Source organism: Polypterus senegalus, chromosome 12, assembly GCF_016835505.1.
Source record: "Polypterus senegalus isolate Bchr_013 chromosome 12, ASM1683550v1, whole genome shotgun sequence".
Lineage (NCBI taxonomy): Eukaryota > Metazoa > Chordata > Cladistia > Polypteriformes > Polypteridae > Polypterus > Polypterus senegalus.
In genome coordinates this window covers 89,214,373-89,239,983 of record NC_053165.1, presented here as the reverse complement: position 1 = coordinate 89,239,983, position 25,611 = coordinate 89,214,373, and the positions used below count along the sequence as shown (strand labels likewise).

The window sequence follows — 25,611 nt, the reverse complement described above, 5'->3', positions numbered from 1 at the left end:
GTCACTGAATGTAACTGGTAGTGCGTGCAGGCTAACAGTTAGCTCAGTCACAGGTTAGGAACTGAATCACCAACCAATTTTTCCTTACTGTCATTTTAATTTTAAAAAGAGTTTCTGTAAAATGAGTAAAAGTGTTACTTATTTTGTTGTTTTTCTGTTTTTGGGTTACAAATGTCCACAGGAATGGATTACGCTTCTAACCTAAGTCACACCCTGATAGCATTATTACTTAATGAAATCCGCCGACTTAAATGTTTTCCTGCTTTATTATTTTTTTATAGCAGATTTGTCAGATTTTGTTTGGGTTAAAGTATATAGAAAAGTGGAAGAAAGACCTCAATATTCACAAATCAAACCAATGAAATAAGCAATCTTCGGCTATGTAAAAGTGATTTGAACCTCCATGAACAAGTCAATTCAACTCCTAACTAGGGCCTCCTGTTTGAAAGTTTTGATTAGCAGTGAGTTCTGATTTCTGCCAATCCCACCCCTGGCCAATATAAATTGCTAAGTTTGGCCTGTAATGTACATTCAGAGTGAAGTGGTCAGCCCATTGAATTAAGTAGGTACAAATTACTGAAAACCTAATTTAATTTAAAATAAGTTATTAGTTTTAAAAAAAAATCCCACTGTAGGATGTCCCAAAAGGTATCAGAGAGTCCTTTCTATAGACTGTGGCTTCCACTTAATCACCATAGTAGGAAAATGTACAAATGGAGAATGGGTGAGACAGCAGACAGTAGGTTACATGGTATAACGGTACTGAGCAAGTATCAGAAAATGACATTTTTAAAATTGTACGATACCAACATTTGTGCACTTTTGAAACTGAAGTAAATGGTAGTTTTCAACCACTTCAAGCTCAGTGGTTTATTAGCACGATAAGAACTTCGATGAAACCTGCTCTTCGATTTTTAAATTGAATATATATATTTTATAATTTTGTGCAAATCACCAATGGGGACTGCGCTCACCACTCTGACTACATTAATATAAATGTGCCCCACCTCCCCATCCTTGTTAAATCATTTGTAGTTTGCGGCAGAGCAGGGAAGTGCGTGTGTTTGTGAGTTGGGTGATTGAAGCAGCAGTGAGGAGTTGGGATGGTGGGTTTTGGAGGATGATGGAGTTATTAGTTATTTGCTTGAGAAATGTTTTGGTATGGAGTTCTGGGAGCTGGTATCAATACCAAAGTCAACATTTTAATACCAATCCAACACTAGTAGTCCTCTCTAAAGTGGCTATCCTGCTAAAATGTCTCATGCAGTTAAGTGCAATATGTACCCAAGGTACATGTCCCCCAAAATAACGTTTGAAGCCTGTTGAGCCTCAAGCACACTGGGCAGAAGCATGATGTGTGGGAGAGCCGCTAATAAGAATGTCAGAGCCCCAACCGTACCGCTTGTCAGATTCTGAATCTTTGAACCATTTTCTTATAGACCAAAGTGGAACTATTTGGTTCAGGTGGATTCTAGTATACCTACAGAAAAGCAACCATGGCATTCAACAGCAGTAACCTCATAGTGATGACCAAATTGTAGACCGTCATTCAAGGAACAATGAACTGAGCATTGCAAAACATACTTTGATAAAGTTTTTTATTTTTCAAGTTACTGTTATACTTCTGCTTATGTGTCTCAAGCACATGTAAAAATGAGTTCTAGGTGGCTGAAGTATAAATCCCGTTTACTTCATTTATATTTCGTCTTTCTCCATTTAAAAAAAAAAAAAATGCGTTGGTTGAACCCGTTTTGGTTTTGTTGCTGTATTAAAACTAATGGAGTCTGCCTAATTTGATTTGATGTGCACATGTAACTTTTATTGTGCAAATAGCAAATACTGGATGTAAAGTAGGGCTGGGCTATATAAACAATTTGTATGCTTATCGTCAAATAAAATGTAACCGTTAAGAAAAACTATGATAAACTTACCAGTAAGGAGCATTCCTTGATCACACACATCAGCCTATCATTCCACTGAAACCACTGCAGTTTCAATCAGTTTTATGCTACTCTTAAGAACACACACACACACACACAAAGTAGAACTGTCATTTAACAGAACCTTTAAGTGTCAGCAAAGAAAATATTGTGGATAAACAAAGTAAAAAGACATTGGCTGTTTAAAGTCTGACACACAACAGGCCGGTGCTGTGTATTGTGAAATTTGCCAAACACGTGTGTCAAGTCAAACTGGAAATCCTACAAACTTCTAGTACTTTACCACCTGAAGCATTGCCATCCAATAGCACAATAAAGAACGCAAGTGTTCACAGCCACAACAGCAGCAATGCCGACCTCATCCCCAGGAACTGGCAGCGAGCGAGTGACTGGAAAAGCTCAACGTTGAGCCCTGCTGTCTGCTTTTAGCGTAGGAGGTAATATTGACAGAGCAGCTTTGAAACCTGACAAAATAAACATGCTTGTCTTTCTTGCCCATAATTTGTAGAAAATGCCTGTTTAAACGTCTATACTGATATTAGGCAAGAACAAGTTTTAGGGTGTTGTTTTTTGTTTAGAAATATAAACGGAGTGGCCATTTTTTTGGCAGTTTAAAGTTTTGATTGTTCTCAGTCTGGGATGACCAAAACAATTTTTTTTAACTTGAATTTGGACATCTGAAATAAGTTTTGGTCATGTTCTAAGTTTAGTTTGTATTTTACTTATTTAGTAAACAGCAGACTAAGACACAGTGTATGCAAAAGTTTTGTTTCTGTTTGTTAATCTTGAACTGCCACAAAAAGAAAAACCGCTTCAGAGGCCATTTTCATCGAGTCAGCTGTGCACAAAGGCTGTGTGTCTGTGCAGATTCAAATGTTGGTATTCTGTAATGCTTGAACGCTGTTAATATTTCTCCTGACAAGATTTAAAGATTTTACAGCATTTTTTTGTGCAATTTATTATTTAAAATTTGCACATATTAAAAGGGACTGCAAATTTGATTCACATTCGCAGTCTCTTTTAAGACGTGGTCATTTTTTTTATTCCGATTCCAATAGGCAGTCTTAATGGAAAAGCCTTGGAGTGAATAATGACTTGAGGTTATATTGCGATAATTATTGATTGATAAACAGATCTGATAAAATGTGGCCATATCACGCAGTCCTAACGTGAAAGTAGTAAACAATCAAATAGAAATGCACCGTGTGGAAATGCGATTGTCATTTGCGGCTTTTTACCAGCATTTCATTCTCTACAACAGAATTATACCCACAGAAGACACAAACAAAATCCAAAGCTTCCGAACCCAAACTCTCCTCTTTCAAGTCAGTGGGAAACCGATGTGTTATACTATTTGAAATTGGAAAAAATCAAATACTCAAGTTAGAGGATCCGTACAGACTTTTTTCAAAACATGGCAGGATCTAATTATTAATATTTTAAAATAAGTTCATGAAGCACAGAGAATTTATTAATTTAGGTAGGTTTACAAGCCTTAAATTTCACGCCGTTTGGCTTGCTGTCTCTCTCTGGGGTGGGGATTGATCTGTTCTTAACTCAATTCTTCTTTTTGTAAAAACTTGATTGCTTTGTATGGATTGTAACAAAATTAATAAAATAAAAAAATCCAAAGCCTCCTTGTAACAGATACACAGATGTTGGTAACATTTTGCAGTCGGACGTTACTTCTCACTCACCAGCACTGCTGTGCTCCAATACATCACCCAGCTACTTTCCATGCGGAGTTTGCACATCTCGCTGTCATACAAGCTCGCGGTCGGTCATGTGAAGACAGATATGGTTCCTGCATTTTTCTCTCAGCTTCCATTAAGCAGGTTTGAAAATTGCGTGCTAACTAGTAATAGTTTAACTTGGTCTATAAACCTTATCAATGCTTTTCACATTATCATTGCCTTGTGCTTTTAAAATTCTAATTTGTCTGTCACTTTCTTTGTCAAAAGATCCCATGACATGATATTTGGACCAGCTAACTTGGGAGATGATGCTATTAAGAACTTTCGGGCTAAACATCACTGCAATTCATGTTGTAGAAAACTCAAACTTCCAGGTAAGAACTGTGTGCCCCATCTTTATTATTTGATGCGTTAGCTTGCACCTGATCACATTTTCAAAAGATGACTTAGAAAAGATAAAAACAGAAAATGACCGCAGCCTGCTCTCTTTAGTGGAAGGGTGTTGTTACGCGTTTGCCATTATGGATGCAATGAGAAGTCAAGCAAAGCGATGCCTTTTATTGGCTAACTAAAAAGAAGTCCATAAAAGCGGTCATTTTGCTTGACTTCTCTTGAATATTCAAGGATGCACAAAGAAACTATTTAGTATCTCACTTTTTGTGTAACAGATCTCAAGAGGAATGATTATACTCCAGATAAAGTAACTCTAATGCATGATGACCCAGCAGAAGTGACCATTCAGCCTGGAACCAGTACCAAAGAGACAAAGCATTCTATACGTCTAATGTTGTGAATGTCAGCTCTGTTGTTAGTGCGTGTTGAATGAGTCGTGGACAGATGTGAGAAGTGTCTTCCATTTCCTTGTGCCCCCCTTTTCTTGATGGAGTTTGAAGCACTTGTAGAGAAGGCCTGTGAACGTGAAGGTGTATTAATCTGCACACCTCCTGTTGCAATCTTCAAACATTGGATTTCGAGAGTAGACTTTGACTTAAGTGCCAGTTTAGTGAGTGTACTGCATGGACTGGAGTCTCTGTGATTGCTGCAAATAAATCTAGACATAGCAGGTCTAATTTCTAAAGACTCTATGGTTTTAAAATGATGTACATTGGACAGTACTTTCAGATTTTTTTGTATAGGCTTAGTAAAAACTATATCAAAACTGGCTCTTAACTGGTACAATCTCATTGGGGTTTTAGTATTTATTCTGAATTAAAATGCTGCCTTGTATAAAGAAAAAAGCAAAGTTGTTTTGTCTTCAAGTGCTTTGTTAAAACATTTGTCAACAGGTTTAAACTTCTGCAAGATTTCTGATGCAGAATATAATCCTGATTTTTTTTTTACTCAATTGTAAAATATATAGAAATATGTATTATGCTATTTGTGGTACATACTTTATACATAAATGTAAACTGAAAATCTTGTATGATAATGGGCAGATTGCAATGCAGCTTTATCAGAGTATGTGTAATTTAATAGTCCTATGTTTTGTTGAACTTGGCAAGCAAAACACCAAATTGTTCTAATGGTGAGAATTTATATGTTACAATGATACTCTTGTCATTTTTAAAAGTGTTCATAAACTTTTTAATCTAATGTATCTTATAGATACAATTATTTGGCACGAACAAAAAGGTGAAAATATTTTATGCAGATGGGGAATGGTAAAATGTATACATCTGAAATACATTGTAAAAAAATTTTGTATATCATTTAATCTAATAAAATTATAATTTTTTGACTTGGGTGCTTTCTTTGTCAAGTGATTAGAGTTTCTCTGTTAGGTTTTTGCCTATCATGCAGTTTGCATTTTTATTACTCTAATGTATATTTTTATAAAATGTTTTGTTTCCTTCATTTCTGGCCCAGCGATTCCAATTCAGGGGCCCTCAGCACTCGTATGTCTTCATGGCCACTCAAGGGGTACCTTAGAGTCCTTAATGAATTAATTTGAACAGGGCATCTTTAAGGATGGGGTGTTGACGCAGATCAGGAGTCTGAGTCTCAAGGCAGACCGCAGAATCAAACTTCATTGTACGGCGCACATACAGACAACAATTCAGATGATCTGAGCCCGAGCATTCTGTGAGCTTCAGATTTATTACAATTCTCACAGAATATCCCTTCTTCACACAATTTCCCATCATCAGCTTTGCAGTGTTTCTAATAATAATGACTTAGTTCTGCACCTTTTCTCATAACAATCACCTGTCATCATAAACTTTCTCATAATTTACCCTTCACTAACTGTTTCTTCATTTAAATCCCTTTGGTTTGAAGGACGCATTTGCCACCTGGAAGTGAGCGTCACCGAGTCACTCCTCCCTAATCCTGAGCCGTTAAAGATTACGGGCCTTTGGTTAATTTAGTTGTCACCACTACGTTGGACTCGGTAGAACTCATCTTGGAAAACTGGACTGCTTAATTAATGTTTACTTGTTGCACTAGCAGCTCTTAAGGCTAACAAATAGACAGTCGCATCACTTCACTGACAAGCGCCACGCTACAGACAACTTGGCGTGGTTCTTCTTAAATACTTGAAATAAAAGTACAGGTCCTTCACAATTAATTCTTAAATAGTTGAAAACTGGTTTAATATAGTCTTCTATAAAAGTCATTCATAAAGAGGCACAGACCTATATGTATACACAGCAATATAAAAGCTTGCCTGTATTGTTCCCATAAATGAGCCTTGAATGCTTAGAGAAACTTACATTATTTCAGACAGAAGACCCAGCACCTGTGCTCCTAAAACAAAATCTAGCTGCTCGTCAGTTCACCTCCTTCAAAGAACACAACAGCCTTCATTCACAGAAATTTAAAACAAAGCAAGTAAAAAGGGCAGGCAGGCCGTTTTATGCTAAAACCAATTGTGGCTTTTCTTAACTAACTCCTTCATGGTCCAAGACTGGCTGTAACCCTTACTATTTTCATGTGCACCACGATATAATGCTTATCTTCATATATGCTCATGATTCTCTTGGAATACTGTATATGCAAATCATCAACTTTAAGAATATACTTTTCTACAGGGGCCAGGACCCTCTTCTAAATCAACTGAGAGTTTGTGGCAGGATCTGAAACGAGCTGCTCAGAAACCTTTTAAGTGTTAACTAGAATATGAAGAGTATTACGATGCCAGGAGAAAGCAGTACAACAACTGTGCCATCCTTCAACCGTTCCTTTACATTAAACATTTCGTCATGGCCCATGTGGTTAGATAACATTATCAAACCTGCTTAATCGAAAAGTACCGTTTGACTGACTGAAAGACTTGTTGTAGTGTGATGGAGTGCTGTAGTCAGTGACCCTTCCCGCCATACTAAAAGTGAACAAAAAATGGTTGCTTGTAGTAAAATAAGACAGAAACAAAATACAAAGTGCCAATTTAGACATGGCAGCACAAGACCTGGATCGTTCTCTGTCCACTGGGGTAGCCTTCCCTCCCACCATCTACAACTCCACTCCAGACTCAAAATCCCTAAAACCATAAGGTGGCCTCTGCCCTGTCAGGCGCACTTCCAGTACTGCCCCAAGCTGTCAAAGTCAGGGGCTTCCTTATGTTCACTACAGGTACACCAGGTCACGACTATTTAGACAGGCCCCTGGAATGATACAATGAAAGAGGCCATAGTGGGAGAGAAGAAGCTTTACAAGCTCTGGGTAAAGACTATGTGAACTGCAGGCAGCGATGAAATATGGGAAGATCTTGTCAAAATTCTGCCAAGAATCACTACAAGTGAGATGACAAAGAGTCTATAAGCCAAGCCTTACTAAAGCCTGCCCGCTCATCGGTGACAGAGGAAATTGTCTCGTTTCATTTCATGGCGCATTTTATCCATAGTATTTGTTGTCACATTTTGTTTTGCATTTTCATTTATTGTACTTCTGTCCAGTAACTACCAATAGACACTCAATGACACTGCAAGAATGGTTAAACAATATGAAGTAAATGAGGAAAAAGGTAGATTTTGCCATAGATCTTCAACAGAAGTGTGACAAGCTAATTACCCGTTTTTAATAAGTTGATGTTATTCAGAACTGAGAGAGAGTTTGGGCTGTACGGGTTACTTTTACTGTATCGTGGCAGTAGACCTTTATTCAAGTCCATAAAATGGGGAATTCTGATTTTAGGCTTCGATGCCAATCCATAGCTGTGATTTGCAGCAATTTAAAAGTAACTGATTGATTTCAATTCTATTTATTACATTAGTAAATACGGAGACATGCGCCTCCCCTAATAATGAGGAGTCATGCGGCGGTCTGTTTCGTCTCCTAACGTTTCCGAGGTTTTCCACGGCCAGGTGTGTCTAATTGTCCTACAGTTGTTTAAACCTCCACCGGCTGACGTGGAGCCGACACACCTTCTGTCACAGATGCTGAGTCACGGCCGTCTCTTCTCACGCTTCTGCTCAGGTAAGTGGGCGATGGGCGTGACCTCGTCAAAGCAGAGAGGAATGGGCGTGGCTTTGCACGTGAGTTTAAAAGGATCAGCACTTGGGTGTAACTGCGAGTGAAGACCGCGAGTGAAGAGAGCTACAAGGAGAGTGAGGAGGGGAAAAAGAAATCATGACCGTAAAACTGCATATCGAGTACTGGTAAGTGTAATTTCAGAGCGGGTCAGGGTGGTCTGGTATCTGGCAGGAGAAAAGGGAGAAATCCAAGGTATTCGGTTCAAGTTAAAACGATGCTAGAACAGTGGTCAGTTCACCTTAAACGTGTTTTATTATCGTTTTACTTTTTTTTATGAAATTCATTGTGAAAGCTACCTACTGTACAGGGCTCATGATAAAACTGGAAAAGGTCTTCGTCCATTTCGTTTCAAACTCCTTTTACCCTGTGCCGGGTCGCGGAGGGCCTGTGTCCATTCCAGCATCCGTCGCCGTCCACACGGACACACATTCAATCCACATTGATATCATTTACAGTGCGCATCTTTGGGACGTGGGAGGAAATGCCACTCAGGCACGGACAGAAAGTGCCAACTCGATGTCGTCACAGTTAGCTGTGAAGGAGCTGGGCCGCCCCGGGATGCATTAAACCTTCCGATATTGATGGGCGCAAAATAAACACAAATATTAAACAATAAACCATCCATCCATCCATTATCCAACCCGCTATATCCTAACTACTGGGTCAAGGCGGTCTGCTGGAGCCAATCCCATTTCCAAGTAAAGGCACGACTTTGAAGTGCCCTTATTTCCTAAGAGAGAGTAAATCCAAAGAATTTTCCGATAGTTTATTGACCCACTTTCCGTTGTTCTATTTTGTTTTTTAATTTCCATTGAAATTCTGACAGGTTAGTTTTCCAGCTCCCATCGTTTGTCCTTCTTATTGGAATGGAACTTTTAGGTTGAATGCAGTTTGAAGAGAGGAACAGACAAACATACCATTTTCTTAAAGAGCACACCATCCCAGTGGGTCCCACATGCAGACTGGAGCACAGTTTTTAGGTTTTTTCTGAATTTGCAGCACAGGCAAGAGCAGTCGGTGTTACACGGTGAGTGGTGCCAAGGGCCGAATTAACAAATGTCTGGTTAAAAGACAAGTTTTGTTTCATATTTCATCAACCCTGTGGTAGAATTAAGAATTGGAGACAGCAGTATATTCTTTTGATTATAGCTGTAAGTACGGGAGTTCAGTTTTCTGTGTCTGTCCAACGTATTCATTTATTACTTCAGGTCATAGTGCCATGTGGCCGTCGCAGCACCACTGGGCACTAAAGTCGGAGCTAATCCATGGACATGGCATGCATACACTGCTGGGTGTGCACACTAACTCATGCACCTTGATTTATATAGAAAGGCACTATATAAATATTAAACTATCAACCAATTTAAGTCACTAGTTGACCTATCCTGCACATTTGTATGATATGTGAGAGAAGAAAACGTCAAGTCCATAAAGGCGGTGCCACTGCTGGGGTTCATATGTCTCATTCCGGAGATCCATTTCTGGCACTCTTAATTCTACAAATAATGGCTATGTATTTAAAAAATGCACCTTGTATATCATAAATACAAAGTCAGGATGTCACTGGGCACTGACGAAGATAGCCATAAGCCCATTATACCAATTCATTTTTAAAAACTATTAATTCTGCAGACTGCCAGTGCCTGTTCCAAGCAGCACATTCCTCAAGCAGGTCCTTCCAGTCTGCCCGCTTATGTTTTGCCTTGTTTCATTTATTTATTTTATACTTTGTTTTTAAAAACACAACTTCTATAGATCCTAATTATAAAAACACCATCCAGCCATTATCCAACCTGCGATATCTGAACTGCAGGGTCAAGGGGGTCTGCTGGAGCTGATCCCAGCCAACACAGAGCACAAGGCAGGAAACAAACCCCGGGCAGGGCGCCAGCCCACCGCAGGGCACACACACACACCCACACAAAAAAGAGACAATTTAGGATCGCCAATGCACCTGACCTGCATGTCTTTGGACAGTCGGAGGAAACCCACGCAGACACGGGGAGAACATGCAGACTCCATGTAGGGAGGACCCGGGAAGCGAACCCAAGTCTGCTTACTGCGAGGCGGCAGCGCTACCCACTGCCCCATTATTAAAGCATAATATATGCAAACATTTTATATAGCTGGCATAAAGAAATAAATGCTGTATGCCAGATCAATTAAGAACTCAAAATTCATACTTATGTGACCTCCAATATATAACCTATGTTGCACACCAGGCCAATTTCAGTTAACTTTTGGGCTTCACAGAAAATCGCTTAAAACCACTAGGAAAATTCTCAGCTTCCATCTTAAATATTTTCGAGTCAGTTCTAAAAAATTTCAAACATTTTCCCCTTTAGAAAAGCGTTTTTCAGAGATTCTCCAAAAGAAAAGCATTGTAAAATATTTCACAGGCTGTATTTAGTAAACACAGTAATGTTGAGCATTCTGATCTGGTCACTGCACTTCGTTCAATTCCAGAAAATTTTAAGTATATACCCTTAAACTTCAGAGATGTAGTATATAACAGATGACATACCATTCACGGTCATGAATATTTAGCTACAAAAATGCAATATTTTTAACTATGTAATTATTTCCTTGCATTGTTACAAAAAGGCAATACATTTGCTACAATATAATTCTAGGAGATAACAGTGGCAAACAGTTCTCAGGTATGTTAGTATCGTAATTGAATAAACCTGCAGCAGCAGCAGCCTACCATTTCAAAATGTAGCATATGTAGTTAGAAACATATTTATAAAGTGTGTGCGGGAGAAGTGCTGAGAGGGACTCAATCCAGAGCATGAGCGTTAGAAGTGCCTGCATAAAAGATGGAGTAAGAGTGTGAAGGTGGGCAGGGAGAACTTTGTTGGTTTAAAATATGTGAGGGGTGCAGACTGCTGGCAGAGTAAGTGTACATTTTGATAGATGTCAAAATGTGTTCTAGAGTAAGCAGAGAAATTCAGCTGCTTGCGTGAAATGCGGAGTCTGGATGGAAGGGTGAGAAGTACATACCTGTACAAGAAATTCTTGGAGCTGTCCTACCATTCGGACTTAAAACGGAATTTCTCTGGCATTGAATGGAAAGGATTATGAAACTGAGGCAGGTTGTATGGTGTAGAAGTGAGACATGACAATAATGAAAGCGTAATAGGAAGGAAGGAAGGAAGCAAAGCAAGAAAGAACAGAGAGGAGAATGAAAAATGAACGTATGGAGTGTCATATAGTGAGGGGAAGACAAATGTTGAACTGCAACAAAAATGGTGGGGCATGGCAGGGGGTGGTGTTAGATAAGAAGAAGATAATGGGCCTCACCTAAAAAGATGCCCTGCACCACAGACAGAAGGGGTGATAACCAGCTAACACGCTGGTGAAACTGGAAAATGGCAATTGAACTGGTGAGGGAATGTCACTTTCAGACAGGCCTGCCAGTTCAGGCACCAGCATGTAAACTAGAAATGTTTCAGTTCAGTTTTGAGCACTCACTCATACTCTTTGTTCATGGCTGAATCATTTACTTTATGACATGACTGAAATTTGGAAACAGAAGTACAGCATTGCACATATCGGAGGGATTGATTTGCGTCACCCACTCACTATTTGAATCAAAACTGTTTTTTAATGTTTCAGCACTTCAATAATGCAAATAACAAGTCAATTACAAAAGTGTCTTGCTATAGTGCTTACAATGGAAATGCACAAAATACAAGCACAAGAAATGATCCCTCCCAATAATTCACTGTGTCAGACCACATAACCTGTAGAAGCCTTCGAGATATTCAACATGGCGTTTACGGTGGAAATGCACCGTCTAAAACTGCAGGCATATCCACCCACGGACGTGCTGCAAAATTCCAAACAAGTTAGTTCACATTCCAGCACTTTAGGTGTTGAACAGTGGAAGCAATTGCATAACATTGTGTTGGTAAAGTACTTCTCAAATGAAAATCATTGTAAAATATGGCTATGTAAAACCAGAAGGATAGACCCCAACACTAATGCCAGAATGTGATCAACTCCCTTACCCTTACAGCTTTCCAGGTTTAAACATATTAAACAACCAAAGGGGGAAAAAAAAAAAAATCACTAAGCTCCGTCTTCACTGCTGACCATTTCTTGGGAAAATAAATAAATAAATGGGGCTCATATTACCGGTATGTTGAGTGCATGTATCCATTTAGTGCATCAGGATGGCGTTAATGCAAAGAATTTATATAAAATAAAATGGGTAGCTTGTGTTCATCAAATAGTTGATAATACTATTTTTCTTAAAATTGTTTTACTTAACTTATAGATTTCCTTGTACTGTTGTAATATAAATAAAGCCAAATCTTACATGTATACTATGCCAGAGTTTGAAGTCTGGACTGGGAATAAACCTGAAAACAGGTCAAATCCTTATTACATAACACGTTCACATAACGAGCATTTTTAAAGCGAGGTCTTCAATGGATAGAAAAATGAAATGTTGTTCTTGTGCCAAATGATCATGTACAGATTCTGTTCAAGAAGGCTTCGAAAAGGAGAAGCGAGGCTCCGTATCTCCCAGTTACCTCTTTACAGAGAGGCGCTGATAAACAATGTGAACAGCTGAGCCAACAGCACACGCAAAATAATAAATATTCACCATCCCTGGATTTATCGGTTATATTTTTGCATTTTCTTTATTATTCTGAGGCACCATGTATGACGTGCTAATAGATAATACCATGGATTCATTTACTAAGAAAGCAGTCAGCTCTGAATATAAAAGTAAGTACTTTTTACCTTTGATTATTTGAACCCTGATGATGTTAGATGGAAACACGCATTTACATCTTTAACAGATAATGTTCTAAAATGTTTAAAAGCATAACTAATTTACATATATTTTGTATTTCAAATTGTTGGACAGTGGCGGATGAGGGTACGAGCCCCGTTACCATGCTCTGGCCAAGAAGATCAAAGAGCATGTGCCAGATGCAGAAATCTCTGGTGACAAAGGAAGGAAAAGTAAGATAATGGCTATGTTTAAACCCTTGCTTTCACTGTGCAAGTTCCAGACCCTTGTGCTTCTCCATCTACTTTTTCTATTCAGGGTAACAAGATACTGCATTAAGGCATATCAGAACTATTCCAGCTGCAACAGGTTGCCAGCCAATTGTTGTGCACAACTCGAATTCATTTATTCGTTATTATTAAAACGTTAGCAGATGGCTATCATGAGAACAATCCAGTTCATCACAGGACACCCAGACTCACTCATACCAAGTCATAAATAAAACAATTGTGGAAAATACCCATTTCACGTGGGTGTTGAGAAGTTTAAAATTCAGGCCTGAAGCAAAAAAAAAAAGTACATTTTATAATATGAAATTAATTTTGATCCTTGTGTTTACTATTAAGAGTTTAATTTTTCTTAAATATTTGCATTTTTCTATCCATTGATAAATAGAGATATACATCTCTTGGTGTATTGTGATTCATTTGTATTATTTGTGTAAATGTCTGCATTTCTCTGAGCCTGTCAGAGAGAGAGAGATGTTTGGGAGCAGACTTTCAAAATGAATAATTGGACTTGATGAGGGTGGGAGGAGAATGTGTGGCTTTAAATTATATAATAGTAAAGCACAGCACTGCTGCCAAACTGTTTTTAGAGACCTGGCCTCAATTCTGTATGGAGTTTGCATGTTCTCCTCATATCCACACCATGGACTGATTTCCTGTTCTCTCTAGCTGCCTAGGCTACTAAATTTTCTAAAACTTGAACGTTAGCAGTTTGTAGATATACTGCTGATTGCTAATATAAGTATAATAAAGGGAGCAGACTAAGTATAAAGATCGTAAACAGACAACACTCATGTGAGCGAGTGATATAAACTCACTGACAATACATGCAGATAGGAACTCTTCATTTGTTTGATAGCAACACCGCGTGGGACACCAGTTAACTTCAGGACAATTACTCATTCACACTTATCGTTAACATTTATTCATTTCAATCTCAATAAGCAACACTATTATTATTTTAATCCATTTTTAATGTTTTCTTTTCTTTGATTCTTATTCCTCTGTCAAGCAGTAACTAGACACATAGATAGATACTTTATTAATCCCCAAGGGGAAATTCACATACTCCAGCAGCAGCATACTGATAAAAATAAACAATATTAATTAAGTAAAAATGCAGTGCAAGTTAAAAAATGCAAGATGGAGAGTGCGAGGCAGGTATAACACTCTATAATCTTGTATAATGTTAATGTTTACACCCCCTGGGTGGAACTGAAGAGTCGCATAGTGTGGGGTCTCCTCAGTCCGTCAGTGGAGCAGGATGGTGACAGCAGTCTGTCTCTGAAGCTGCTCCTCTGTCTGGAGATGTTCCTGTTCAGTGGATGCAGTGGATTCTCCATGATTGACAGGAGTTTGCTCAGCGCCCGTCGCTCTGTCACAGATGTCAGACTGTCCAGCTCTGTGCCTACAATAGAGCCTGCCTTCCTCACCAGTTTGTTCAGACGTGAGGTGTCCCTCTTCTTTATGCTGCCTCCCCAGCACACCACCGTGTAGAAGAGGGCGCTCGCCACAACCGTCTGGTAGAACATCTGCAGCATCTTATTGCAGATGTTGAAGGATGCCAGTCTTCTAATGAAGTAGTCGGTTCTGTCCTTTCTTACACTGAGCATCGGTATTGGCAGTCCAGTCCAATTTATCATCCAGCTGCACTCCCAGGTATTTATAGGTCTGTACCCTCTGCACAGTCACCTCTGATGATCACGGGGTCCATTGAGGGGCCTGGGCCTCCTAAAATCTACCACCAGCTCCTTGGTTTTGCTGGTGTTCAGTTGTAGGTGGTTTGAGTCACACCATTTAACAAAGTCCTTGATTAGGTTCCTATACTCCTCCTCCTTCCCACTCCTGATGCAGCCCATAATAGCAGTGTCGTCAGAGAACTTTTGCACGTGACAGGACTCCTGTAAAAATCTGTGATTTTGTGTTGAAAAAAAACTTGTTTCACCAAAAAATGGTTAAAATGTAAAATGCTTATGTAATCCTCATCTATCGACTTTACTTAGTGATAGCAAATCCATAAAGTAATAATTTTAATTTTTACACTGTAGTAACTATGCCTCCTGTTTCTTCTCTCTTATCAGCTTCCTTCGAGATTACACTGAACAACCAGCTCATATTCTCTAAACTGAAAATGGGTGGATTTCCGTTTGACGAAGATGTAAGACACATTTACAGTTTTAAAGTAACAGTCCTGAATAAAATAAAGCTGATTTGCACTGTTTTAAACTTCATTACCTAAGAATTAGTTAACATTGCACAGAATAAATGTAGTTCACTTCTAACAGGGATGGATTAAACCTGCACTGCAACTGATGTGCAGCTGTCTCTTAAAAAGTCAAATTGTACAGCTTCTGTAAAAGTACAGAGTATCCGCCGAACAAATGCCTCACTGAAATTGTTAAAGCATTTTTTTGTTTTCTTGATTCACTCTGGGACAGAAATGAAATAATCAATGGTATATTTCATAATGACATCATTAAACCGCAGTGAATTTGTTTTGTTTATTATAATTCCATCGTGCAGGACTTATCACTTGGAATTAAGTTTATTATCTGTTGCTTCCAAGTCTCCCAGTAATCCAAAGCACAGATTATAAATTGTTCTGACTGACATTCAGAAGTCCAAGTGGTCGTGTCATTTGATATACATTGTGTCATTATTAAAGCCAGAATGAACTTAGTGTTAACATTCAGCCTTTAACATTGGTAAAATGTATTTTTAACTAAAGGCATTGAGCATGGTGCTAAATGAAAGTGCAGAGTCATTGTCAGCAGTCACGCAGGTTATTTAAATACGCAGCCTGAACCCTTCTGAGAATTCTTTAGATCTTATTGTAATGTGTCTAATTTACAAAACAGTACTTGCATGTGTAAGTATTTGTACCCCATGCTTAATTACTTTTAAAAAGATAGAGTGGCCTTTGGTAAATTTTATCATTTATTGATTTTTTTTATTACTATTCATGTGTTTATAGCCTGAGAATGCAAAACATGTTTTGCCGAGTGACATTTTTTCATCTCCAACAAATGGGATGGTGTGTGTCTGTACATAACAGGCCGCTGGTTCATTCCCACTACTGCCTGACGACGTAAACACGAGTATCTTATACAACACTGCAAAAATAAGATATAATCTGTTACAAATTACAGTAGCATGATGCACACCCTGGAAAGTTACTACATTAAATGTTTGCTTCTTGATGTTTATCAGGTCATACAGGAAGTCAAGAAAGCAAGTCATGGAGAACCTGTTTCTTTGATCCTGAAGAAGAAGAGTGGCTGTATCATCATATAACCCAATAATCCAAGATTCAGAAAGGATTTCTTAATTTTAAACTGGGAGGCAGTTCTTAGAATGACTGCCTTTACCTAAACCTGCGGTGAAAGCATGAAAAACTAAAGAACTTTTTCTCAAATTTGAAATTGAGGAGTCCATTTCTGAAAACTGCTTGTAACCTTGAAACAAAAGAATGATTAAAGATTGAAAGAAAACCCAAAACAATGTGCTAAAAATACAAATAAACAAAACTTAGTGATATTTCAATGCGTTTTTCTTAATGTTCTGCTTACTAATGACCACACTAGTAGGCCTGACACACAAGTGACTGCAGACTTTTCATTATTCACGGCTGTTTGCCCAGATGTCTACGCTTATTGCTGTGAATTATTAGGATTGCATGGAGAGAAAACTCCAAAGAAAAAGGTTGAATTGAAAGGAAAATTAAAAAATGATTTAAGCATTTAAATCTATGACATAAACAAAATATTTCTACTTGAATTAATAATGTAAATATTAATAGTGAAATATAAGAACAACAGAGCAGCGTATCCAACCACTGTGGACCCCCAAAACTGAATACTGTAGAGCGGTGGTTCCCAAACTCGATCCTGGGGACCCACTGTGGCTGCAGGTTTTTGTTCCAACCAGATTCACAATTGATGATAATAATCGATAACAGCCGATCTCATTTAATTAGCTGGTCTTTTTTAATCTTCTCGTTATTCTGCATTCAGAAAAACATAACAGTATGGTTTTTACATATATAAGACATTTATAAATATTTCTATTTTTTTTTAAAGCTAGTGAGAAGTCAAGCAAAGTTACACCTTTTACTGGCTTACTAAAAAGATCACAATATGCAAGCTTTCGAGGCAACTCCAGCCACTTCTTCAGGCAAGATCTAAAGCTATAAATGCTTAACAATCTTTTGTTGTTTTCCTATTATTTTCCCCTTTTCCTGTGTAGTTTGCTCAGTTCATTTAACCATAATAGTGACAATTAAAAACCAACATAGCAGACACCCTGGATGATGAAAGTTGCAACGACTTCAGTGTCAGACTCGCTAATTAGTGAATAATCAATTAAATAATCAGAACACCTGGAAAAGCAGAATGAAAATTAGGTTTAAAAAAAAAAACAAAAAAAACTACATATTCCTCATACAACTACAACTTCTCCATATAACTGATTATTAAATTTTAATAAAAATCTACCAAATTTAGTTTGTAATTTCTACATTGGCTCCAAATCACAGAAACTGCGAAATAATGACTCACTTAATTAGGCTAAGAGTCCAATGAAAAACGGAAGTTGGTTGGAACAAAAACCTGCAGCCACAGTGGATCCCCAGGATCCAGTTTGGGAACCACTGCTGTAGAGCCATCTTCTGAATGGCACTCTTCCTAAACACATGAAAGTCAGCAATCCTTTTATCGTCCCGTGAGTGCTACGCAGGCGCAGAGTTTCACACACGCCCCGTCCATTTTGCAATGCACGATGGGATTTGTAGTTTCGTTTTTCCAGGTAAAAGATGATTTTCTACTCCAGACTGTGCGATATCATCTTCTTCTTTCTTACTATATAAAAGGGGTCGGGATTGTCCTTCCGTCCCGTGAGTGGAAAGACTTGCTACTTGCAGCTTGCGGTACGAAGCGACATGAAGTGAGCAGAGTTCTGGTGCTCCCATCGTTCTCTTGCTTTTGTGCGTGATGCGCTGGAAAAAGACACAAAATTATGTCTCTGGAAATAATTAATGTTGATGGAGTACAAATGCCACACCGCGTAGTAAATATCAGGGGGGTTCAAAAGGGCGACCTCAATATAGAAAAAAAGTTTAAAATTTCATCACAAAAACAACAGAAACTACAAGTATTAAAGTAATACCGCTCAAATGCAATATAACCAAATTAATGAGTTTGTATAAAATATCAAATTGATCTACATATTGAGTTGCCTTAAGAAGTGGTCAACTTAAAAGTCGGTCCCCTTAAAAGGCGGGTCAGCCTAGTTAGCAACTAAAAGTCCAACACTATTTGCTCTGTTAGAGTTTTCCATATTAAATAGAAAAAGAAAGGAGATCTCTTGCTAAGAATAAAGTTACCATACAACAGTCAGAAAGTGGCTACAAGATAATGTTTGAGCAGCACCCCGGTGATAATCACACAACATGTAAAAGGTGCTAAATTTGATTTAAAAGAACTGATGAGCCTTGTCGTGTTGAATGGCCTTTGTCCTGACTTTTTGCGGTCTTATCACATTTTAAAGTGATAAAACAAGGGAAACAAAATTGTGAAAGACAGCGGACAGATCACACGTGTCTATCGGGTTACGCTGCCTTCACAAGCATAACCTTGAAAAAGCATTGGGCCAAAAAAATATGAAGAGTAAACAACTGGAAACCGGTCTGGCATTGATACTGGTAAAAACACATTTAGAAAATTACATTTGTGAACTAGGATTTAAAAACATTTTCTCGTTAAATATAGCAAGACTGGACATGCGCTAGATTTGCTTATCACGCTTTTTTTTTTTTTTGTTAACATACATTTACTTGTACTTGCTTAGCAGACACTTTTATCCAAAGCAACTTACAAAAGAGGTCAACCTAATCTAGAAAATATCAATTTGGGGGACTGTTTGGAAACAGATGTTACAGGACAAGATGCCAAAAACTGACCATCACAAAATTCCTAAGTTACAAAACCTGACATGCTAATATCAGTTCTGACAGAAATTCCCAAAACAAGGTAATCTTGAAATCCTTTATCTTCTTAAACACATCAAAGGGAGTCCGATTTACAACTCAGTTGGACAGCAGCCAGGAGCTAAATATGGAAAAGTCGGACGGAGATTTGATGCCACGCTGAGATGTTATCACCTGCAGACGCTGTTCATCGGTGGACATGAGCAGGCAAGATGGAGCTTCGTATTACACAAGAGGTGCGGACCCATTGGCTACTCTGTAGGCAAGCTTCAGGGATTTGAGCAGAACTATTCCCAACCTAGGGTTTATAATGTATTTCAAATTATTCACTTTTTTCTTTTAAATATAAAGTATTTGTAACTGTGTCTTTGATCTTATCCACTTTACATTATGTGAACATAAGGACCCATCCAATTTAAGCGGCTTGATTTCCCACACCACACTTAATGTATACCAAAGTGTCCAGAGTGAATGGTTATTTGTTAAATTCAGCGGCAATTTGTTTTATTTGAAACTAAACAGACTTTTAAATGTTACAGTAAAAACCAAATACACTGTAAAAATTGCCAGGATTTCACAGGTGTTAACTGTAAGTTTTCACAATAAAATACTGTATTCAGAATTTTTGTTGTAATCACAGTAAGATACGCTGTCGTCTGTCAAAAGACAGCAAATTACTGTAAAATTGTATTTGGAGAAGACCCCGTTGCACTGTGGGATATTACATGCTCAGAGAGTGGAAGAAAGTAATAAAATGGCGTTGTAGTGTGCTTGTTACTTATACAAACGGTAATTAACTTAACATTCATTGCCTTTCTCCATTATCATTATAATAATTTCTGTTTTGTATTGTTAGAGAGGAAGTTATGCAGTCATTTTAAGACTTTACCACGGAGTGTATTAGAAAACTTACATACTGCGCGCTTTCAGTTTGTACTTTCTCACATTGTTTGAGTACGTGCAGTTTCGTTTAATTTCAGTTTGTGCATTTCTCAATCTACTTTAAATCATGCCTTTCAATATATATTAATGTTTACAGCTGTAATTAGTGATTTCTTTCATAAAATTTAAGTTCTAGCATTTTCAAACCGTTTCATTTTGTGCATTTTTTTAACTCGTGTCTTATCTTATAGCTTCAGGAAAGCGTTTTCATATTGTTTCAATGTCAGCTTTTTCATGTAGTTTTAGTTCATGTATTTTTAAACAGTTTTAATTTGTGCATTTTGATTAAGTTTATGTGCTTTTGTTTTCAACTGTGATTAAAGATGTTAGCTCAGGAATAGCATAAATATATATATATAAATATAAATAAATTAATTTATGGTAAACTCCACAGGCAAAAGTAATACATGGAAGCAAATGTATTGATTTAAGCACGGTTGATAGAAATTTGACTTCAAATGGTATTTTAATGGATTCTTACTGGTTTAACTTTTTTTTGTAGATACATAGTGTAGTTTTTTTTGTGTGTGTGTTAACATTTCCCTTTGGGATCCAAACCATATTGCATTTTCCACATTTTTTAGTTATTGTTAGCTGGTCTGTGTTAGAAAAGGCAGTCTTAGCAAGGTATTTTTGACTCTATTAGCCATTAAATAAAATTGCCTATCAATTCACAATGTTCCATTGTAAATTTAGTAAGTGCCAGTATATCTGTAGTAATGTTACTCAGTTTATTCAACACACAAAGCTGCACAGTAACACTCCCAATTATCATTATCAGTGTGGTGTGCCTACGTGTTCTCGGATGTACCGCAAAGCCAGTGTAAATAAAGGCAATAAAGGCAGTACAATTATAAAGTTCTGCCAGGAACTAAGCCATCATTCAGGAATTCAGGATGTGCTGTCTAAGTTTGAACCAGAGGTTTCAGTTAAGGCTGCATGTGTCATTCTCCTCCTGATGGCATACTTTAAGGAGCCCAAGGATGCAATCCTACTTCAAGCAGATGTAAGTAATTGTTTTACAGATAGAAAACTGAGTTTTGCTTACAATAGACCAGGAACCCAACTGGCATTGAAAATGCTTTAGAGTTGAATTTATTTTTTATATTTTTCTAAAATTAATGCCTTGAAATTTTAGAAAATTAATATGGTATCTTGAGGAGTGCTGGATGTGCTTGATTTTTTATATAGCAGTAAATGTTCAGTATTCTATATGAAGAACTAGTTTGATAGAAACAATAAGATGAATATGATGGCTCAACTCAACCTGACTAAGAGTAAAAAAGGTAGGTGCCAATGCTGGAACTCGGGTAGACAATACAGTATATTAACCTTCATACTTGTATTCATACACTCTTAATCTCCCATGTAGACACACAGTTCTCTGACTACTGAATTTTAGTAAAATACACACCTTGCTAAATCTACTGTAGAATTGTGAATCACTGGGGTCAAGGGATTTTCTTCTGCCATCATTTTTACTCTTCAGTAAGGGATATACAGTACACACTGTACTGTACATATATCCAGCATATTTTAAAGTTATGTATTACTGTATTTTACAGACATGTGCCACAGGTGCTGATGTTCAGAGGACAATGATGCTACCAAGCACACCCCGCTTGATTATACAAGGTAATGTTAACAACACATGTAGCTTATAGTGTCAGCAACTTTAGTAGTATGTAAACCTGTATTACCTTCTCATATATGTTTTGAAGGTCTGTGCAGCTGCTCTTTACTTTGCAAAGACCAGAAGAACAGCGTGCAGACCTTTAATAGTTGTAATCTAAGACCCTGTGTTAGCGACCCATTCCTTTCACACTGTTGTTCATTAAGAATTCCACTTCTTTGCATAAGTACGTGATGAATATCTTTTTTATTTCAGATGACATGATGAAGCCTAAAGCCTGGATGTTGTCAATTGAAGGACAAGTGGTCATGGGACCACATCATGATTTTGTCAATGGTATTGCTACAATCTTTGCAAGTTATTACAACTTTAACTTGCAGTATCCTGAAGATGCCTCATCCACATTGGAGTTTATCCAAAGGTAAACTAACACACTGACATTGTAGATAACACTAGCAAGGGTAATAGTGAGACTAGTAAATCACCACAACATTGTTAAAATGGCAGAGAAATTGTGTTTGGCTTTCCTACTTAGGAGGAGTGTTAGGCATCAGTATTCTGTAGAAAGGAACAGCACTTAATGTCTTTTGAAAACAGTGTGAAATAGCTCAAATAAAACTAATAGCTTCTATATTTTGTTTACAGGTTTTTTTTGGGTATTAACCCAGAGTCGGGCTCAAAATCAAAAAAGAAACACGGACACATCAACCAACAAGTCTGCACACTTTTGAGGAAACTAATTGATTTTGAATGGATGTCAATGTAGACATTTTCAGAAAGGACTCCTAATAATTCAAATTGATTTAAAGTGTTTTAATCCCCTGTTTTGCCTCAGTTTAATTTCTATCTTGCTGTCTTTAAAAATGTTACACTGCTTTATAATTACATTTTGTTTTTAACATTATCGTTTAAATGTTAAACACTGGAGTTTATATCTTTAATTTAATTTCTTAAAATATACCTTTTAAAAGGGAAATGCTTTCAGAATTATTGATTGCTTTTCACTTGACCCTTTCAGATGTCTGCATATCTGGAAAAAGTAGCACATATTTACAAATAATACACTGTTGACTACTAGACAGCCCATAATAACTGCGGGCACTGAGGTACAGTATGTGCAAGTTGTTTACTACAGAGGATTTTAGATATACAGTACAGTAAAAAATGTGTTTTTGTTTCTTGTACATATACTTACTGTATGTGAGGTTTAGATAATTTTGTTTGTGCAATTTAAAAAAAAAAGTTGAACTGCCTGTTAAGACTTTTATTGAATTTAAAAGTGTATACTTGAGGTATTCTGTGCATTTAACGTTTGAAGAAACACTGCTGAATAAATATGCAAAACACATACAGTAATGTGTTTTTGTTTTTATTTTTGTTTAACTTTATTAATTTTCAATAATTTAAAGATTATATGTGTTGTAAAGTGACTGATAAAAGTCTAATCCTGACTACAGGGACACTGATGGAAACATTTTGTACAAACATCATACAGAAAACCACAAATGCAAGGAACAAGTGAACAAGTAGTGAGATGGACAAGGGGACTTTAGAGACCTTCAGAACTTAACTTGATGTAAATTTGGGAAAATTTGGTAAATAGGATGGGTGATCAAGGTTGTTTTAATGTCCTTTACAGTATTTAATGTTGTTATTGCACCTGTAAATTTACAGTAAATTACTGGCTACTGAGTTGCATTACTTTTACAGTTAGCATGTAAAAATACAGTAGATTAATGTAAATTGAAAATGGTTAATTATTGTAATTCAACAGTAACATACTGCTACATCACAGTAATTTTCTTGCCCAGTTTACTGTGAAGTCACAGTGTGGTATGGTAATTTTATTGTAATGTACTGTAATATGATACAGTAAAATACTGTAAAAGTAATGCAACTAGTAGCCAGTAATTTACTGTAAATTTACAGTGAAATTTTTACAGTGTACGGTATGGTTTAAATGTAATAATCAAAGCCTCACTGACAAAATGCGAACTAAAATAAAAAATACACTACTTTCAAGCAACAAACAGGAAGTTATAGACATAAAACACGTTAATTACAAACGGGAGCTGCCAAAAGAAGAAGATCATCAAATACCGGGATTGTGTAATTATCTTCAGAATCAGATGCACTAAGAGAACAGCAATTGGCAATCGCACAAGTCACAACTAGAAAATGCTGCAAATGGAATTAAACCCCATGACATATTTCGGTTGCACATGTTCTTAAAACGGGGTAAGGTTTGTCCATTTCTCATCTACAAATGCACCAGCAATCAGAATGGAGACAATGGAGGAGTATAAAATTTTGCAAAATCTGTTTGTCACATTTTTGTACCAGTAGGCGTTAAACATATACAGTACTCAATCCACAAACGGAAAACAAAACTACTGGGAATATTGTGAAACAAGCGTCAATCTGCGAGCGAAAAAAAAAAAGTTTTAAAAAGGGAGAGTACACATATTTTAAACACTGGAAACTGTGAATGGACTAAATTAGGGTGGGCAAAGTCGATCCTGGAGGGCCGCAGTGCCTGCAGGTTTTTGTTCCAACCCAATGGCCTAATAAGAAGCACTTATTGCTCAAGTAACACTTCTGCTTCATTTTAATTGACTCACTCATTAAGATTTTGAATCCTTATTTTAGTCTTAAACAGCCGTACTCTCGGTTTTAATTTGCCCCTTATTAGCAATAAAATTAGCAATAATAGACTGAAGAAAGCAGCAGTTCTCCATTTAGCTCGTTTCCATTTACACCTGTGTGTATTTATCATGCACTATTTGGTTTAATGAAATACTTGGAAGAAAAGTGAACGACTGAGAATTACTCCTCTGTTTCAGACTTCAAATCATTTGGATGATATTCTTAGAAAGGGAAAAAAAATTACCTGACATGGCAGAGTTAAAGCACTAACGAGCCATAAAATGTAATTATTGGTAAGAATTATTTTCTAATTAAGCAACTGGGTTGGATCAAAAACCTGCAGCCACTGCAGCCCTTCAGGATTGACTTTGCCCTCCCCTGGACTAAATGATGAAAGAGTAAAACAGGAAAAAAAAAAAAAAAAACCACGTCCTGTTCGAGCAACACCTCGCAGGTACATCACAGAAGTTAAAAATTAAAAATGCACAAAACTGAAATTTATAAAATGTAATGGAAAGGCTCTACAAAATTCACCATCAGAAAATACTGCTGAAAACAAAGGTAGAAAGTAAAACAAAACCCTCATGTGCGTCAGAAAATAGTGCAAGGACCATTATCTGTTGGGTAACAAAATGTGACAGAACACACAAGTCGTAATAAATACGCATACGTGGGGCAAGAAAGTCAGAAAATCCGAAATAAGGTTGTTGTATTCGCAGACCCAGGCTCCGAAGAGAGGCGACATGCAAGTAAGGATTTCACTATTAATGACCTGCAAAACGTGACAAACAGGACCGTAAGAACTTACGATGTAGCCGGGGGTCTCTTTACAGAAGGCAGCACAGGAACATCTGTTAAATAAATGCAGTGTCCTACTGCGAATGAAGGACTGTGGGGAAACGCTAAACTAAACACTTAGGCCTGAAATAATCAACTAACAATTGCACATATCTAGACATTAACAACCTTTTCTGCACTCTCGCACGAATACCTATACGTACGCGCAGGCAAATTATGCAGACAATTGAATTAGTAAACAAAAAACACTTTACCTTCCACAAAACTAAAACATAGGAAGTGAGCGGTTATCCCTGGCCAGCAAATTGCAATGGAGGAGCGTCCCGCCGTTTCCACAACAGCCAATGAGTGAAGAGGCGTCCACGTGGTGTGACGCTCCCCTTTTAAAGTGTCCCGCTGGACTGAGATCGCCTCGTCTTCACTAACTCTAGTCTGTGCTGTTTACGTAGTGGAAGAGGACTAGATTTACTT

General features: G+C 37.5%; 1 protein-coding gene and 1 long non-coding RNA gene across 3 annotated transcripts in view; both read left to right on the top strand.

Annotated features, from left to right (window-relative positions):
- Positions 1-5,252, top strand: part of trpm7 (transient receptor potential cation channel, subfamily M, member 7) — a 120,768-nt gene extending 115,516 nt beyond the window's left edge. For both annotated transcript variants that reach the window (XM_039772829.1, XM_039772830.1), the window contains exons 39-40: positions 3,902-4,008; positions 4,303-5,252. In XM_039772829.1, coding sequence (XP_039628763.1) covers positions 3,902-4,008; positions 4,303-4,427 — 232 coding nt within the window. In that variant the 3' untranslated portion in view covers positions 4,428-5,252. The remainder of the gene's footprint in view (positions 1-3,901; positions 4,009-4,302) is intronic.
- Positions 5,253-8,109: 2,857 nt separating this feature from the next.
- On the top strand, positions 8,110-16,675 carry LOC120541322. The gene is made up of 4 exons (XR_005635987.1): positions 8,110-8,229; positions 12,987-13,084; positions 15,220-15,296; positions 16,349-16,675. It is a non-coding gene; the product is annotated as an uncharacterized LOC120541322 (long non-coding RNA).
- Positions 16,676-25,611: the final 8,936 nt, after the last annotated feature.